An 18,443-nucleotide genomic window follows, 5' to 3' on the forward strand; every position below is an offset into this window, starting at 1 on the left:
ACAACATCTCCAGATTTACTGGACTAAAGGCTCAGTCCAACCAAGTGAGCAAAATCTCAAGTAGGTTTCTCAAATCCTTTCCGACTTTCCAGCAGTGAGATCTTCCAATAGAGTTCCTAGCTTTATCACCCCCTATGGTCATTACCAAGGCAAGCAAAGGTGTTTTGCTGGGGTCTCATTCCTCCTGCTGAATTGTTGGCAAAGGAAAATGAAAGTAGAATCCAGTGATACTAGGGAGATCCTCAACTAAAGTGCGGTAACGAGAACTTACCAGCTTAAGCCACAGACATTAATAAAAATACCCGATGAGTTATTCAAACCTCAAAAAAAGATGAGCTATCACATCTGTGTGTGTTTACTATTTAAATGAAATTTGCTAATTATTCTCATTCTGATAGAAACATCTGCACTGATAGGAAGAGAGTTGATCAGAGGCAAACACTCATTTTTCCAACAGGAATGCACACGGCAGACACTACTACCGATATACCACACAATAAAGGATGGGAGGAATTCCGGTAAAAAGCAGAAAGCCCCTTTAACTACAGCCTGCTGAAATTCCCTAATTGCTTAATTATTCATGCAGAGACCCAGTTCATGTTCCTATGAGAAAGTCACACAAGCTGAATTTGATACATTGAAAAAAAAAAAGAAAAGAAAAGAAAAAAAAAAAAAAAAGAACGAGCAGCATAACTAAAAAGTACCTTGTTCTTCCAAGATTCCGATCTTCTTGTCTCCAGAGCTGACGTCCGCTTTACGGCTTTTCCTGGATCTTAAAAAATGGAAAGCACGGCCTTTTAACATTATACCTGCACCATGAACGTCTTCTGATAGAGCAAATACAGGAAGTGTCATTCAGATATGGTTAAGTTCCTGTTACACAGACAAAGTTTTAACGCTTTGCTGTATGAATCAAACTAACACAAAAAGACTCATGCTCATACTTTCCTGTTCTGCGGCCACAGTCCACGTGACCTGTCACTCAGCTGGTGACTGTACATGGCTATTGATGGATAGGAGGTTAGCACGTCTGCCATACAGCACTGGGATAATGGGTCTGAATCTCAGGAGGAACACTAAACTTGAACTCAAGGCAGATATAAAGTGTACAAATGAATGTAACTACGTATATATTAAAGTGACCCTGCCATAGTTATAAAAGCAACCAAAACTCATACCCTGCAAAACAAGAAGGTAAATCTCCCACTGCCCATGCTGTCGAACACCACTATCCATCAAGCCAGCTAAGAAACCAACAGTTATGGTAGTGTCAACTGCCTGCCCCCCCCCCCCCCCCCTTTAGGAGCCACTGGTTCCTCAAAGTCATTACAAGACACAGCAGTGACGTGAACATCGGCAGGAGTGTAACATGCCCTGGAGGTGGTTGTTAGGCCAGATCCTACCCCAGGGGGCCTGCATTGACAGCTTTCAGCCAGAGTGATTGGAAACCTAAGCTCTGTCTCACACTCTACAGCCAAAAGGTCTTTAGCATAGGGAATACAGGACTACTATGCAACAGAGTTGTCTGCGACTCCAAAACAATTGTTTCAGGCCAGGTCCATCAGAGGCTGACTATCTGGGCCCACCTGGCCCAAACACAATGGGATCATGGGTTTTGTCATCACATCACCATGCAAGCAAACAATAATTCTCCTAACCACCAAGAGTCTCCAGCCTGAGCCCTAGTGTTCACACTTGCTTCCTGTTTTCTGGGTATAGGCCACTGAATTGACAAGGCTCAGTCTACTTCTTGCTGGACCTTTTCTTTTCTTGGGCAACAGGCTTTATAACAGTCCATACAGCAGGGTATTTAGCAGACCAAAGTGACATAGCTAGCATCAGTCCATTAATTCATGGTTCCATCACACATGGTTCTATACAGCACTATCCCCACTAATACTTATGGAGTGCTCCAGCTTCCTGGCATAACTCACTAAGGAAAGAGGACCACAGCAAGGAGGAAGGTCCATACAAGATAGTCTACACCAGGGTTTCTCAACCAGGGCGCCATGGAACCCAGAGGTTTCTAGGGGTTCCTTGAACAATTAGCAGTTTGTGCATTTCAGATAAGTTCCCACTGACATAAATAATCTTTTTAGCTATCTGTAAGGGGGCATTTCTTCCCAATGACCACAAGTGTACAGAGCATTCTTCCTACTAACCATAAGACTAATGTATCATGAGTTGTAGATTTAGTCATGTTTAGTAGAGGTTCCCTGGGACCGAACATTTTTTTTAAGGGTTACCTCTGTGTTGAAATGGTTGAGAAAGGCTTGTCTATACTATCGAAGATGCATGCCCTTGAACTCTGACAGCGGCCTAGATACTTTCCACCCCCAGGAGTTGCTTCCCTACTATACCACCACTGACTAAGACTCCCCAGGACTCCACCCCGTCTCTCTTTTATACCTACAACTAAGGAGATGGTAACCTTTAGAGGGGAAAAAATAAATGGCACCCCAGACCCAACATAGGCAACAAAATTGTCCTACAAGAACAACCAACAAGTTCTATGTTGGTTGGACACAGGAGGTCAACACTCCTGAAAGGGTTGGCTTCCCAGGAGACTTTGAGGGACAATTCTTCAACATTAGAGTACTGCTGGACAGTGTGGGCTGCACGAAAGGTCGACAAAAATCTTCTTTTGCAGGGTATGAGTTTTGGCCATTTTTATATTCATTATATGGTAGCTCTAATATGACATTAAATGTGTTTTTTAAATGCAAGCAGTTTAAATACCTGAATTTGACCTGGTAGCAGCCGTATACTTATCTGCCACACTCCAAAATCTTCCCCGTTTGGCCTTCTGAGAGCTGCATGGCCTTCTACAGCCAATGTCTCCTGGCTGAGCTCTGCTTCCATTAATTTTCATGGAAAGACTGTCCATCACTGATGAATAATAGATGATCTTGACATAGGAATGAATATAGATTCTTCTGTGCAGCACAGCCTGACCTGAAGACATTCAGTGAAGAAGCTGTGCAACTCCCACCGGGCCACACAATGAATAAATAAAAGTTAAGGGGGTTGCCAGGAGGGGGTATTTAAGCTACAAAATATACTAAAAGAACAACGATGCTTTAGGGGGTTCATTATGGTTCGTATAATGACCACGTGCTTGTGTGCATTATGTAGGGGTGGTGTGATATGTTTTCTTTTTGCCTTTTTTATTTTTGTTAAATTGTTAAAAAATGGCACCTCGTTCAAATCTTTGCACTACAGTGCATTATGAGACACGTATGTTGACATGTATTTTTTGTGCATTGTGTAAAGCTTTGTTTACAGGGGTGGCAAAGGGGCAGTAAAAACAAGCCATGGTTTTACAAAAAACGGCCCACCAAATTCATAAAATGCAGCCAGAGGGGGTCTTACACATGCCACGGCCTGTGGTGCTTTGCTTCACAGGTGTGGCAAATTTAACTCGGCTTGCTGACTTTGAGAAAAGGCGCCACCTGTCAAAATTGCCAATTGAGGTCAATGGGACTACGCCACAACTGCGAGCCAAAATGACTACAGAGTTCCAAAACAAAATCAATACAAAGTCATCATGTCCTCCATGTTTCCCTCCTCGCTGGGAGCCAAGCAAGGGTCACATGAGAGGCCTTCCCGAGGGTGGGTTCTTCTGAGCTACACTAGGCACTTTGATTAGGGTCATTTGTCTTACGGGGGGGGGGGGGGTTCTTTTACTGGAACATCTGACTGATCTCTAATAAAATCTCACAATGTTTTTGTACATCACCACAGTCACTTGTGCATTTAAGAGGGACACACAGAGCCCTTGCCCTCTCCATCTGCCCAGCGTATGACTGCTACTTGAATCCCAAAGTGGTATGGGGTCTTGCCGTGCACCTAGCACCGACTCTATGCGTGCTCTTCACTTAACTCTTCCTCTTCCATACTTGTGTACAGGTTGGAGGGCCTCAGCAGTCCAGATCTTCTCCCGTTGCTATGGGAGACGGATCGCTGCCGAAGAAGTGCCGGCAACATCTCCCTCTCTGCAAAAAGGCCATCTCTCCTGTCACATGTACACACTAACGACAGGCTGCTAGAAAACCCTTTGTTACCCTTGGTAACCAATGGTATCTTCACACTGCATGAACTCTTGTACCATTATCTTCATACCCCAATGTGCTTAGCAACCCGAGCTGCAACTATATGTGCCAGTTACTTGCATTGCACCCCTTTAGTAACTTCAGGCCAGGCAAGGGCAATGTTTCATAAGCTTTACTTGAGTAAATTAACATGTTGACATAGACAGACGACAGTCTGCAATAAAGGGCAAACATTTTCCTATCATCCATAGTCCCCAACTTCAGTGGCTGCCCCAGCATACCTGCATAGGAAAGAGTCCATCTTTGGCAGGGCCCACAGTTGGTGTCTTCAGGAAGGACTGCAAGCCCCAGCAAACCCCCTAGGTAGTGGGAACTCTGACTGGAAAGTGACAGTGGGAACTCTGCACATCATGGGAAATCCAGACTCCATTAACTGCAGGGAACGGGTCCAACCAAACTGAACCAGATGGAATCGAACAAACAGAACAGAGACAAAAACCCCTTAGGCAGCTCCAGGGTCTGGGCCTCCCTTATCTTTATAGCACACAGAACCGGGGGGGGGGGGGGGGGGGATGGGGGGGTCAGGCCCAAAAAAAAAACACCTAGAAAAACCCTGAAAGCACAATTAACGTCCCGGCTGGGCAGGGTTAATCACTACCTGCCTACAAGCGATCCACCATGGACTGCACTTCAGATGGGCGGTAGGGACTGTCACCTGTCTAAACGAGAAAAGACGTGCTGCGTTTACACCACTGTATGTTTGGAGTGGACAAGGCACATAGAAGACAATCGTTTTCTATGTGTCCATACATTGAGCCTGCGTTGATTGATACTAATCAATACAGCTCAATGCATTTGGTGTGAACAAGCCCTTAAAAGTAAGCGCAACAGGTGTTCTACTTTGATCTGTTTAATGCAATAACTAGAACATTCCTTTGCCAGTGCTATTGATGTAAATAAGAATAAAGCTGAACTCTGGGCACAAAACCTCTCATTTAAATATATTCTTTAATAGCCAAAAAGGATATAAATTTACTTTGTGTGGACCAAAAGCATTTGCAAACGCAGGTATTACCTTGTTAAAGTGGTAGTGACACTATCACTGTGCTGTCCATAGCCTGTGGGAGGGGCCCAGCAGCCCACCCACTACAGGCTGCCTGCAGAAAACTATAAGAGGGGGTGGAGACAAGACCAGTCACCCTGCACAAGGTGGGAGAGCAGCAGTGAGCGGTCTTTCTTACAGGAAGTTCCTGCACAGAGGCAACTTTCACACTGGATTACTGCACAGATTTGGAAGAAATACACAAAGCACACCAAGATTCAAGGAAGAATACATGACTTTTGTATTTAGGTATCTTTGGCTTGCCCCGGAGTTCAGCTTTAAGTAGGGTTGTCCAAATACCAAGTATTTGCAGGAGTACTTGTGCAAATGCTCCTGATGCCTAGTCCGATACCTGGACACTCAGGAACAATCGGTGCGGGGGCAGGGGAAGTTATAATAATGACAGCTGCTTCTCCTCCTCTCCCCTCCATGGCTTTCAGCTGCTTTATTGAAAGCCACACAGGTAGATCGGTGATTATAACTTCCCCCGCCACCGCACTGATCGTTCCTGAGTGTCCCCTGTATCCTCCTCTGGCTCCCCTCTGTGTGCTCCCCCCCCCCCCCCGTCTCCTCCGATCCTCCCTGTCCTCCTCCGGTCCCCTTCTGCGTGCTCCTCCGGTCCTCTTCCCCGCTCCCCCTCTGTGCGTGCGCTCCTCCACGCCCCTCCTCTCCTCCTTGGCCCCCCATCCTCCTCCGACCCCCCCCTGTACTCCCCCCACCATCCTCCTCCAATCCCCCTCCGTGCTCTCCTCCGCCTCCCCTGTCCTCCTCTGGTTTAGACCCCTGACATCTCACCAAAGCCCCCCTACCCCCAACAGGGTTGAAAAAAAAAGGAAACATTGTAATAAATAAATATTCTAAAGTAAACTTGTAAAAATAATAAAAAATAAAATAAACACTGACTGTCTACTCCGCCTACCCCCCCCCCCAAAAAAAAAGAAAGCATTGTAAAAAAAAAATTATATTATATTGTTGCCCTGGACCTGCCCCAGTCTGTGACTGGACAGTGAAGGAAGAAGCAGCATAGTGATGAGCTCATTGGCTAATTGGCTCCTTGTGCTGCTTCTTCCTCTCACACTCCAGCTCTGCTGTACAAGGACTGCAACCAGGTTAAATGTGGGTATGTACACTGCTTACATATAATGAATACATTTTTTGTGTATTAAAGTGGTTCTAAAGGCAGTGGATTTTTTAACCTTAGAGGTTTGCTCTTGGGGGCTTCCAGCGGGGGGGGCTGGGGGCCTGGACCACCGATGGGGGACCCAAAAAGAAGAGGATTGGGACTGCTCTGTGCAAAACCATTGCACAGAGCAGGTAAGTCTAACAGGTTTGTTATTTTTTTCAAATGACAACCTTTCAAATCACTATAATTATAGTGCTGCATTCATCTGTGTCTATTACATCTGCATAGAGTTCATCTTTAAAGTACTAGTACATGATCACCCATGGAAGTAATCAATACACCCAGATTTCTACCCTCTATGTAACTTTAATATTTTGTCATGTGTGTTAGAATATCCCTCTCCCAAGCTTTCTGACTTCAATCCTGCCTTTGTACTAACCCGTCATTGCATAACATCAGCCTAATTATTAGAGAACGTTTACCTTAGAAGGTAACCACCTAGGACAATGAGCGCAAAGCAGACCAGCAAAGGTACCAGAACCGATGTTAATATAGAATTGGTGCTGGGCTCAGTGGGTTCTGCAGTATCTGGGGAAAAAAAAGAAAAACAACATTTAAATCAATCAGAGAGCAACTCCAGACAACACATAAAATCATTCAATAAATTGTTTGCAAGGAACCTGTTTTTTGGAGCAAGATACCTGTGTGAGAAGGCTCAGCCTGAAGCTGCCATTCTCCGACTACCAGGTCGCTGGTTGCAGAATAATGAAACTGAATCTTATTCAGTTCAGCTTTGGAATTAATGTGAAGTGAAGAGTTAATGTGAAGAGTCAAAGAAAGACAGTTTGCATGTTGTTTTGCTCCCCGACTGGTTATCTTTAAAACAGAAAACCCCACCAATCCATCTACGATTCTCTGCAGACAGCTTAAAACAGAACTTTACCCATAACAACCTGATAAAAAAATATTGTGTGTTTTTTTTTTTTTTTTTGGCAAGGAACATACATTCCACATTAACCACTTGCTTACTGGGCACTTACACCCCCCTCCTGCCCAGACCAATTTTCAGCTTTCAGCGCTGTCATGCAACACTGTACTCAAATTTAATTTTTATCACTTTTTTTCACACAAATGGAGCTTTCTTTTGGTGGTATTTAATCACCACTTTTTATTTTTTTATATTTTGCTAAACAAGCAAAAAAAAGACAAAAATAAAAAAAAAAAAAAAAAAAACAAAAAAAAACACACGTTTCATAGTTTGTTATAAAATTTTGCAATCGGGTAATTTTTCTCCTTCATTGATATTCGCTGATGAGGCCCTGATGGGCTGCACTGATAGGCACAGATAAGGCGACACTGATAGGCACTGATAAGACGGCACTGATAGGTGGCATTGATAAGCAGCACTGGTAATGAGGCACTGATTGGTGACATTTATAGGTGGCACTGTGGGCACTCATAGGTGACACTGTGGGCACTGATGGGTGGTACTGTGGGCACTGGTAGATGGCGCTGGTGGGCACTGGTAGGCAGCCCTGTTGTGCACCGGTAGGTGGCACTGGTGCGCAGTCATGTTGGAACAGAAAGGGGCCATCCCCAAACTGTTCCCACAAAGTTGGGAGCAGGGCCGCCATCAGGGGGGTACAGCCGATACAACTGTAAGGGGCCCCACCTGGGCCAGAAGAAGCCAGGGTGGTTGAGGGCGAGCCGTGTTGTGCACTATAGAAACAACCTCGGCAGCTTCTGCTGCTCTCTGTGTCATTGAACTCAGACATCGAGCTCTTTACTGCCACCTTTGGCTACTATGTGCATGTGCACCCCTCGTGTGAGCTGCCTGTACTGTGCTCCTCTATGTCAGCAACATGTCAGCTTTGTGAAAACCAGCTTGGACCAGATAGGAAGATTTCCTTTACAAGTAGGAGCTGTGAAGGAAAGGGTGGGGGGCATTTGTGTACAGGGAGGGGCCAGAGGCTTGTGTGTTTACAGATTTGTGTATGTGTGGGGCTGACATATATACAGGAGTGAGTGTGTGTGTGTGTGGGGGGGGGCAGGCACATATACGGGGGGGGGGGGGGCTGGCATATATGCAGGTGTGTGTGGGGAGGGGGGCTGGCATATATACAGGTGTGGGGGGGTCTGACATATATGCAGGTGTGGGGGGGGGCTCACATATATACAGGTGTGGGGGGAGGGCTCACATATATACAGGTGTGGTGGGGGCTGGCATATATGCAGGTGTGTGGGGGGGCTAACATATATACAGGTGTGAGGGGGGCTGGCATATATACAGGTGTGAGGGGGGCTGGCATATATACAGGTGTGGGGGGAGGGTTGACATATATACCTGTGTGAGGGGGGCTGGCATATATACAGGTGGGGGGCTGACATATATACAGGTGTGTGTGTGGGGGGCTGACATATATACAGGTGTGAGGGGGGCTGGCATATATACAGGTGTGAGGGGGGCTGGCATATATACAGGTGTGGGGGGAGGGTTGACATATATACCTGTGTGAGGGGGGCTGGCATATATACAGGTGGGGGGCTGACATATATAGAGGTGTGTGTGTGGGGGGCTGACATATATACAGGTGTGAGGGGGGCTGGCATATATACAGGTGAGGGTCTGACATATATACAGGTGTGTGGGGGGGGCTGACATATATACAAGTGTGAGGGGGGCTGGCATATATACAGGTGGGGGGCTGACATATATACAGGTGTGTGGGGGGGCTGACATATATACAGGTGTGTGGGGGGGGGCTGACATATATACAGGTGTGTGGGGGGGGGGCTGACATATATACAGGTGTGAGGGGGGCTGGCATATATACAGGTGAGGGTCTGACATATATACAGGTGTGTGGGGGGGCTGACATATATACAGGTGTGAGGGGGGCTGGCATATATACAGGTGTGAGGGGAGGGTTGACATATATACAGGTGTAGGGGGGCTGGCATATATACAGGTGGGGGGCTGACATATATACCTGTGTGAGGGGGGCTGGCATATATATAGGTGGAGGGGCTGACATATATACAGGTGTGTGTGGGGAGGCTGACATATATACAGGTGTGAGGGGGGCTGGTATATATACCGGATTGAGGGATTGGGGGCTGAGTGCGTACAGGTGAGGTGGCCAGTGTGGATTCGGTGGGATGGCCCGTGGGTAAGCCCTGGGGAATGTTAGTGGTCAGGCTAGGGGGGTCCAGGCCTAAAGCTGTGTAAGGGGCCCAAAAATCTCTGATGACTGCCCTGGTTGGGAGCACGAAATTGTCCAAAATGTCTTGGTATGCTGACACCTTAAGGAGTTCCCTTCACTGGAACTAAGGGGCCAAGCCCAACCCCTGAAAAACAACCCCCACACCATAACCCCCCCTCCACCAAATGATTTAGACCAGAGCACAAAGCAAGGTCCATAAAGACATGGATGAGCGAGTTTGGGGTGGAGGAACTTGACCTTAACCTGATAGAACACTTTTGGGTCGAATTGGAACGGAGACTACAAGCCAGGCCTTCTCGTCCAACATCCGTGCCTGACCTCACAAATGCTCTTCTGGAAGACTGGTCAATCATTCCCATAGACACACTCCTAAACCTTGTGGACAGCCTTCCCAGAAGAGTTGAAGCTGTTATAGCTGCAAAGGGCGGGCCAACTCAATATTGAACCCTACGGACTAAGACTGGGATGTCATTAAAGTTCATGTGTGTAAAGGCAGGTGTCCCAATACCTTTGACAATATAGTGTACTTTCCTATCTTATATCTTATATTACTAATGCTAGCAGCATAAGGATTACAAATAGTCAATGTTGATTGAGAGAGTGAAGTTCCGCTTTAAACAGGCAAGAGTTTAAAAACGTCGTTTAAGACTTCATAACCGTCTGGAAACCTCCATAGACCACAAAGCCCTCCGCAACAGCAACATTCTAATGACTTCAGGTTATCCCTTAAACACTCTTTATTTCTGGCTTCGTCAGCCCCCGAGGGAAGAACGTTCATCGATTGTACAAGCTGGAGGGGCTGAATGTTACTTTGCAAGCTGTTTTCTCCCCTTCCCCTGGGTGTCATTTTCTGCTAGTCTTGACGTTTAGATCAGTATGAGAACCAGGCGTGTAACAAGGGACTGCCTGCACCATTCCCTCTGCAGAGACCAGGTGGAAGATCTACAGGAATCCTGCTCAGTCCTTATTGTACGCAGTCCAACAGTTTCCTTCAAGAGTCCCCTTCCTCATGTCACCATAGAACGGGTTATTCACAAAGCAATGATGATATGCAAAGTGAAGTAACCTCTAAAGGCCAATGGTAGGAATCAGCGGATAGCCAAGTCAATGACACAAGTACATAAATACATTAATATTCATCCCTTTCCCCCACAATGGGATCATATCTCAGCAAAAATCTCCCCACCTCAAATAAAAAATAAATAAAAAAATAAAAAATAAATAAAAAATACCAGCACTAATCTGCATGCCCAAACCCCAAAGCATAACCTCCCTCTGCAAAACAAAATTCTCATTAAACCACTTGCAGACCGGAAGATTTTCCCCCTTAATGACCAGGCCATTTTTTGCGATACGGCACTGCATCGCTTTAACTGACAATTGCAAGGTCGTGCGACGTTGTACACAAAATTCACCTCCTTTTTTTTTACCACAAATAGAGTTTCTTTTAGTGGTAATTTGATCACCTCAGCGGTATTTATTTTTTGCTCTATAAACAAAAAAAAAGCACCAATTTTGAAAAATAAACAATTTTTTACTTTTTGCTATAATATCCACAAAAAACTCCCCCAAAAAAACAAAATTTCTTCATCAGTTTCAGCCGATATGTATTCTTCTATATATTTTTGGTAAAAAAAAAAAAAAAATCGCAATAAGCGTATATTGATTGGTTTGCGCAAAAGTTATAGCGTCTACAAAATAGGGGATAGATTTATGGCATTTTATTATTATTATTTTTTTTACTAGTAATGGCAGTGATTTTTAGCGGGACTGTGACATTTTGGCAGACAGATCGGACACTTTTGACACTTTTTTGGGACAGAGACATTTATACAGCGATCAGTGCTATAAAAATGCACTGATTACTGTATAAATGACACAGGCAGGGAAGGGGTTAACACTAGGGGCCGATCAAGGGGTTAAGTGTTCCCTAGGGAGGTGATTCTAACTGTGGGGGGGGGGGGAGGGGACCGACTGGGAGTAGAGAGAGATCGTTGTTCCTGATCGCTAGGAACAGACAATCACTCTCTGACAGAATGGGAATCTGTTTGTTTACGTACACAGATCCCTGTTCTGGCTCTCTGCGATTTGATTGCGGGTGGCCGGTGAACATTGTGGCCGCTGCACCCGCGCATCAGCCCCCCCCTGTCGTGCAGCGGGCACATGCCCGCTATAGCTGTTAAAGGGACTGCTGTACAGCTAAGGCGGTTTGCGGGAACGAGACGACCTGTCGCAGTATAATGACGGCGGCTGGTCGGCATGTGGTTAAAGAGTAACTCCACTTTTGGGTGATCTATGTACATTGCAAGGATTTGAGAGAGAATATTGGATGTAGGTGCTGCGCTGTTCTAATGACTAATTGGCGGTGCACTAACAATGTGTTGTAGCAGTGTGTTGTGGTGTCTGCGAGGTGTTACAACCTCTGGTAATCAAAAGGTAGTGGCAATATATGGGGGGACTAATTATTCAATGAGTGATTTGTCCCATATAAATAGCATTTAATTGGTGTTACAACCTCTGCTAATTAAAGAGAGTGACTGATTTTTCAATGAGTATTCTGTCCCATGCAAATAGCATCTAACTTGTGAATAAAATTATGACAACTTTGTCCAATATATCATATCATACATAATAAAGTGCATAGATAAAATGCTTAGTGAAAAAATGTGGGGGGGGGGGGGGATTGCTATTTTACAAAGTGGTAAAGTGACTTGTGCTCAAAGAGATGAACCGGTTTTGAACAAACTTTGTTGCAAATTCCTACCTTTTGTTATTTGGAAAAAATAGCTGTTTGTCTTTGTCCATGTGCAAAGTGAATGTGTATCATAGTGAATTTTATAATTATCAATCAGCTGCTGCACTTGCAGGGTTCTGATGAGGAAAATGGCAGGTTTCGCATCCCTTTAGATGTGATTTCGCTTTTGAAGTATCTCACCAAAAATGAAATTTTTGTTGCAGGATGCCTAAAATCTGACTTGTATCTTGGTGCAGACTTCTGGGGAAATCAGTGAGCCAATCACACAAACAGGAAACTACGTTTCTGGGGAGTGCTCCGCACACCATCTGTTCACAGAACGCTTCCAGGCTGCCATATTGCATTGCATTTTACAGAAAATTACAGCGGCTACAGATTGAACAGGAAAGGTAATTTTGAATAACATTCAATTACGTTATGGCTTGTTGTTCACAATTGTATACGCTATAGTATTTCATTTTTTTTTGTGCAATTTTTTTCCCACAACAGTGGAGTTATCCTTTAGACAAAAATGCAAATACTGCCCAAATGCCCAATTTGGACATTTTCACTTAGGGGTGTACTCACTTTTGTTGCCGGCGGTTTAGACATGAATGGCTGTGTGTTGAGTTATTTTGAGGGGACAGAAAATTTACACTGTTATACAAGCTGTACACTCACTACTTTACATTGTAGCAAAGTGTCATTTCTTCAGTGTTGTCACATGAAAAGATATAATTTACAGAAATGTGGAGGGGTGTACTCACTTTTGTGAGATACTGTAGAATGTTCCTCAAGTGTACACTTCTTGCGATTCACGTGTTAGATGTTATCAACCATTTTTTTTTTCTGTACTTGTACACTTTTTATTCAATTTAATAACGTTTTGTGTTCTTAGTTATGTCCTTTTACTCTCCAACGTGCTCCGATCATTGCCTCTCCACCCCGGAACACAACAAATGTCCATTCTGTTGCTTTTGTTATATTGTTCTCGGTGGGCCTAAGGCCTTGGGATCTGATGCTGTAGAGTTCCATTGTTAAAGCCGGGCTTTTCTCCACAGCTCTCACCCCATTCCTAACCTAATGACCTCTTCTAATCTAAATAAGCATTTTGACCTCATTATATTTGTATTACCACAGCCAGAAGTTATTGTTTGCTAGACATTGAAGTACAGTAAAATTGTGGTAGGAGAGCTAAGTGGCTATTTCCTGCTATAACGATCGCATTCTTCTAACGCTGACCATAGATGTATAAGAAATGGACAGGCTTAAGCAGCTATTTAACATCTAAATATAGAAAACCTGTGTAAAATGATTATATTCGTGCACGGAGTGGTTTATTAAATGTGTATCGAAACCCAGAAACCAAAATGTAATTTATTGCAGTTTGTCAGTGCTTAGATATGGTGGCTGCATTCATTTTCTTTTTTATATATCGTATATACTCAAGTATAAGCCAAGTTTTTTCAGCACCTTTTTTTTTGCTGAAAGCGCCCCCCTCGGCTTATACTCGAGTCAAGCACTTTTCTGGTGCAAAGAATGACATTTTCCGAACCGACTTTGGGGCCCCGTATCTCGGGATCACTTGGTGCTAGGATTGCAAACCCAGTTGAACTAGCACTACAATATATCCAAAGCTGGGGTTCCAAGCACCAAGTGGCCCCGAGATACGGGGCCCCAAATTGGGTTCGGAAAATGTCATTCTCTGCTGCAGAAAAGTGCTTGACATTTTTCGAACCGAATTTGGGGCCACTTGGTGTTAGGAACCCCAGCTTGGATATGTTGTAGTGCTAGTTCCACTGGGTTTGCACACCAAATTTGGGGTTCCTAGCACTAAGTGGCCCCAAAGTCGGTCAACTGTGTCCATCTGCAGCAATGTCATTTCAGGATCCTTTGGGTCCAGAGACCCCAAATTTTGGCTGCAGCTAGGGGGCATCTAGGAACCCTTAACTACCAAGTTTGAAGTTCGGGGGACCTATGGCTGCAAATGGGCACAGTGAGGCTGCAAATGGGCATTGTTGAACCTCTTTTCCACTTGCAGTAGCTGCGCATTTCTCACCCTAGGCTTATACTCGAGTCAATAAGTTTTCCCAGTTTTTTGTGGTAAAATTAGGTGCCTCAGCTTATATTCGGGTCGGCTTATACTCGAGTATATACGGTACCTTTATTTTCACCTGGTGATCACCTGCCCGTAACACACGTCCTGTCCTAGGGTGACACAACACTTGCTAACCATAATGTATCTATGGAAGAGCAGGTATTAATTCAATAAAAGCACAGTAGTTTTTGATTGATAGCTAAGATATGTTCATAATTTACAATCTTAAATTATTGATGGCATCTCTATTTCCATCATGTAATCTCATGATTTGATCAATAAAAATACAATTGTATTCATGAAAAAAATATCACAGTGCTGCCGATTGATGAAAAATTATCAATAATATTCTGCCCTGGTCAATCATCCCAGTTTCTTGGAGTCCAATTGAAATTTAATCCAAATTGGTTGGAAGGGACATATGCCTATTCGATTGTTTGCCGATTTGATTATTTTAATCAAAAGACATATCAATGAGGCCCCATTCAAGCTTAGCGTAGGGCGAATGTGTTTTTTTAGGCCTGGTTCATAACCTATGCATTTGTTATTGCGTTTTTTCTGTTATGCAGAAACACACTACAGTCCATTTAACATGGTTTCCTTTGGGTCACGTTCACTTCTGTGCATTTTATGGACCGGGCCAGGGACTTTTTTCTAGCTTTTGGTTCCATAGACTTCAATGGATCAAAAATGTGTATTGAAAGATGCAAAATGCACCTGGAATATGCAAAACGCAACCTGCATAGGCGTGAACCAGGCCTTAAAGGCATTTTTGTGCGTTTTTTGTATGTTTCTGTGTGTTGCACATAGGGCAGCCGATTCACTTGAATGCATGACAAAAGTACCAAAGAAGCTCCAGAACCTTTCAGGCGTAGAGCTTTGCACATTGTTTAAGTGTGTTTGTTGTGCGTTTTAAAGCTGGTATCTGCAGGGCGCGTTTGGGTGCTATTAAGAATTAGGGCACCGCAAGCGAGATGCAGTTCACGCTTTTTCTTGTTTTTTGTTCTCGAAATGCACAGTTATGAATAGAGCCTACGAGAAAAAAAAATTGAAGTACAGTGGGGAAAATAATTATTTGATCCCGTGCACATTTTTTTAGTTTGCTCACTTACAAAGAAATGAAGGGTCTATAAGTTATCATAGGTGTATTTTAAATAATAGAGATGGAATATCAACCAAAAAGTTGCAGTTCAGTGAGTAAAATAAATATTTGATCCCCTAAAAACCAACAATAATTCTGGCTCCCACAGCAGTATGTGCTCGTGTGGTACACAGATTAGTCCTGTCAATTTAGGAAGGTGCTCCTAACGACAACTCGTTATGTGTATAAAAGACACCTCTCCACAGAATCTATTTCTTCCAATTAAACCTCACCATCAAAGGCAAGACCAAAGAGCTGTCAAAGAGCGTCAGGGACAAGATTGTAGACCTGGACAAGGCTGAAATGGGCTACAAGACCATCAGCAAGAAGCTTGGTGAGTAGGAGAAAACTGTTGGCGCGATTATTCGCAAATGGAAGAAATACAAAATAATCATTAATCGCCCTCGGTCTGGAGCTCCATGCAAGGTTGCCTCATGGAGTAGAGATGATCATGAGAAAAGTGAGGGATCAGCCCAGAACTACACGGGAGGAGCTTGTGAATGATCTCAAGGCAGTTGGGATCACAGTAATCTAACAAACCATTGATAACACAATACGCCTCCATGGAGTTAAATCCTGCAGTGCCCACAAGGTCCCCCTCCTCAATAAGGTACATGTACAGGCCCATCTGAAGTTTGTCAATGAACATCTAAGTGATTCAAAGAAGGATTGGGAGAAAGTGCTGTGGTCAGATGAGACTGAAATTGAGCTTTTTGGCATTAACTCAACTCACCGTATTTGGGAGGAAGAAAAATGCTGACTATGATCCTAAGAACACCATCCCTACAGTCAAACGCGGAGGTGGAAACATTATGCTTTGGGGCCGTTTCTCCACCAAAGGTAAAGGCCAACTTTGCTGCATTGAGGGGCCAAATACTTGGACGAGAACCTTCTTCCCTCAGCCTGAACACTGAAGTTGGGTCATGGATGGGTCTTCCAGCATGACAATGACCCAAAACAAACTGCCAAGGCAACAAAGGAGTGGCTCAAGAAGAAGCACATTAGGTCATGGAGTGACCTAGCAAGTCTCCAGTTGTTAATCCTATAGAAAATTTATGGAGGGAGCTGAAACTTCGAGTTGCCAAGCGACAGCCAAGAAACCTTAAGGATTTAGAGAAGGTCTGTAAAGAAGAGTGGCCCAAAATCCCTCCTGAGATGTGTGCAAACCTGGTCACCAACTACAAGAAACGTCTTACCTCTGTGTTTGCCAACAAGGGTTTCTCCATCATGTACGAAGTCATGTTTTGCTTGGAGATCAAATACTTATTTTACTGAACTGCAACTCAAATTATAACATTTGTATTGTGTTTTTTTTCCTGAATTTTTGGTTGATATTCTATGGGCTACTCCTCTTTAACTTCATATAAATAAAAAAGTTTGTGATTTTATCTGTTTGTGTTACAGGGCACTCTAAAATCCCCATTGCCCACAGCCTGCCCATGTGGAGAGGCAAGGGGACTTTTTCTTTACAGGTTAATATTCTGCCTCTATCATTTAAAATACACCTATGATAAAAATTATAGACCCTTCATTTCTTTGTAAGTGGGCAAACTTACACAGTCTGCAGGGGATCAAATAATTATTTTCCCCACTGTATGGCCACCATTAGACTACCCCGTCCACACTGCCGTACTGTTAAAGGAGGGGGAAAAATAATGGATCTATTGGCAGAAAAGCAAAAACTGGTATATTAATGCCAGGGACAGATGGCATCATATATGTTGTTTTCCCATTTCCCCATACTTTCGGTATAGTTGTGTGTTTCAGTTGCAGCTGTCGTCTCCAGTATTACAAGTCACTGCCGTGATGGCTTTGTGGGAACGGCACTCCGCTAAACCGCAGTGTGAAGTGCGGAGTGCTCTCTTATGCATTATTGAATCTACAATTGAGCCATGAAGGATCTCTGAGCATCCGCTCTGTTCTCATTACACGCCACTTTAGTCCGCGCTGTGCTTTTGGCCCGTTGTTCCCATAAGGGACAGCGGTGTGGTAGAAGGGGAGTCGTCGTTGCCGTGACAACGCAAAAATAAATGGGGAACGAGCAACATTGTTTAAGGGTTTCTAAGCATCCTTTTATCTGTAAAAGCACAAGTCTCTGTATGTAATGTATCTGGAGTCTATTGTTTCATATATTAGTTAAATATAATTGTCTTCCTTCCAGAATTCCATGCCTTTTTTTTTTCTATTCAGCTGTGTAACCCACCTACTTTTTGAAAATGTTATTGGTCATGAAAGATCTGTACATTGAAGCGGAACTAAAAAACTTTCTTATCCTTTACAGCCAAGGAAGTTGCCATCTTAGTCTCGGTTTGATTTGCAGTTGCCATAGTGCTGCACATGTGATCAGTTATGACACTAGTCACTGGTGGCTTGACAGGTCAGTTAAGAGCACAAGCAACTGCGACAGGTTTTGTTTATGGCATGCCATTTTGGGTTAATTTCACTTTTAACCGCTTCAGCCCCGGAAGATTTTACCCCCTTCCTGACCAGAGCGCTTTTTTGCGATTCGGCACTGCGTCGCTTTAACTGACAATTGCGCGGTCGTGCGACATTGTACCCAAACAAAATTGACGTCCCTTTTTTTCCCCCACTTTCTTTTGGTGGTATTTGATCACCTCTGCGGTTTTTATTTTTTGCGCTATAAACAAAAAAATAGCAACAATTTTGAAAAAAAAAAAACGCAATATTTACTTTTTGCTATAATAAATATCCCCCAAAAATATATAAAAAAAATATTTTTTTTCCTCAGTTTAGGCCCGATATGTATTCTTCTACATATTTTTGGTAAAAAAAAAAAAAAAAAAGAAAAAAAAATCGCAATAAGTGTATATTGATTGGTTTGCGCAAAAGTTATAGCGTCTACAAAATAGGGGATAGTTTTATGGCGTTTTATTATTATTTTTTTTTTTTTTACTAGTAATGCCGGCGATCTGCGATTTTTAATCGGGACTGCGACATTATGGCAGACA

The 18,443-nt window shown here is 43.7% G+C and overlaps 1 protein-coding gene across 1 annotated transcript in view; it reads right to left on the minus strand.

Annotated features, from left to right (window-relative positions):
- PTPRE (protein tyrosine phosphatase receptor type E) overlaps positions 1-18,443 on the minus strand; it is a 314,657-nt gene that overhangs the window by 127,855 nt on the left and 168,359 nt on the right. Inside the window, exons 3-4 of the mRNA XM_073595734.1 lie at positions 6,760-6,865; positions 705-772 (exon numbers count right to left, since the gene is read on the minus strand). Of these exons, the coding sequence (XP_073451835.1) occupies positions 705-772; positions 6,760-6,865 (174 nt within the window). The remainder of the gene's footprint in view (positions 1-704; positions 773-6,759; positions 6,866-18,443) is intronic.

Source organism: Aquarana catesbeiana, linkage group LG08 (assembly GCF_042186555.1).
Source record: "Aquarana catesbeiana isolate 2022-GZ linkage group LG08, ASM4218655v1, whole genome shotgun sequence".
Lineage (NCBI taxonomy): Eukaryota > Metazoa > Chordata > Amphibia > Anura > Ranidae > Aquarana > Aquarana catesbeiana.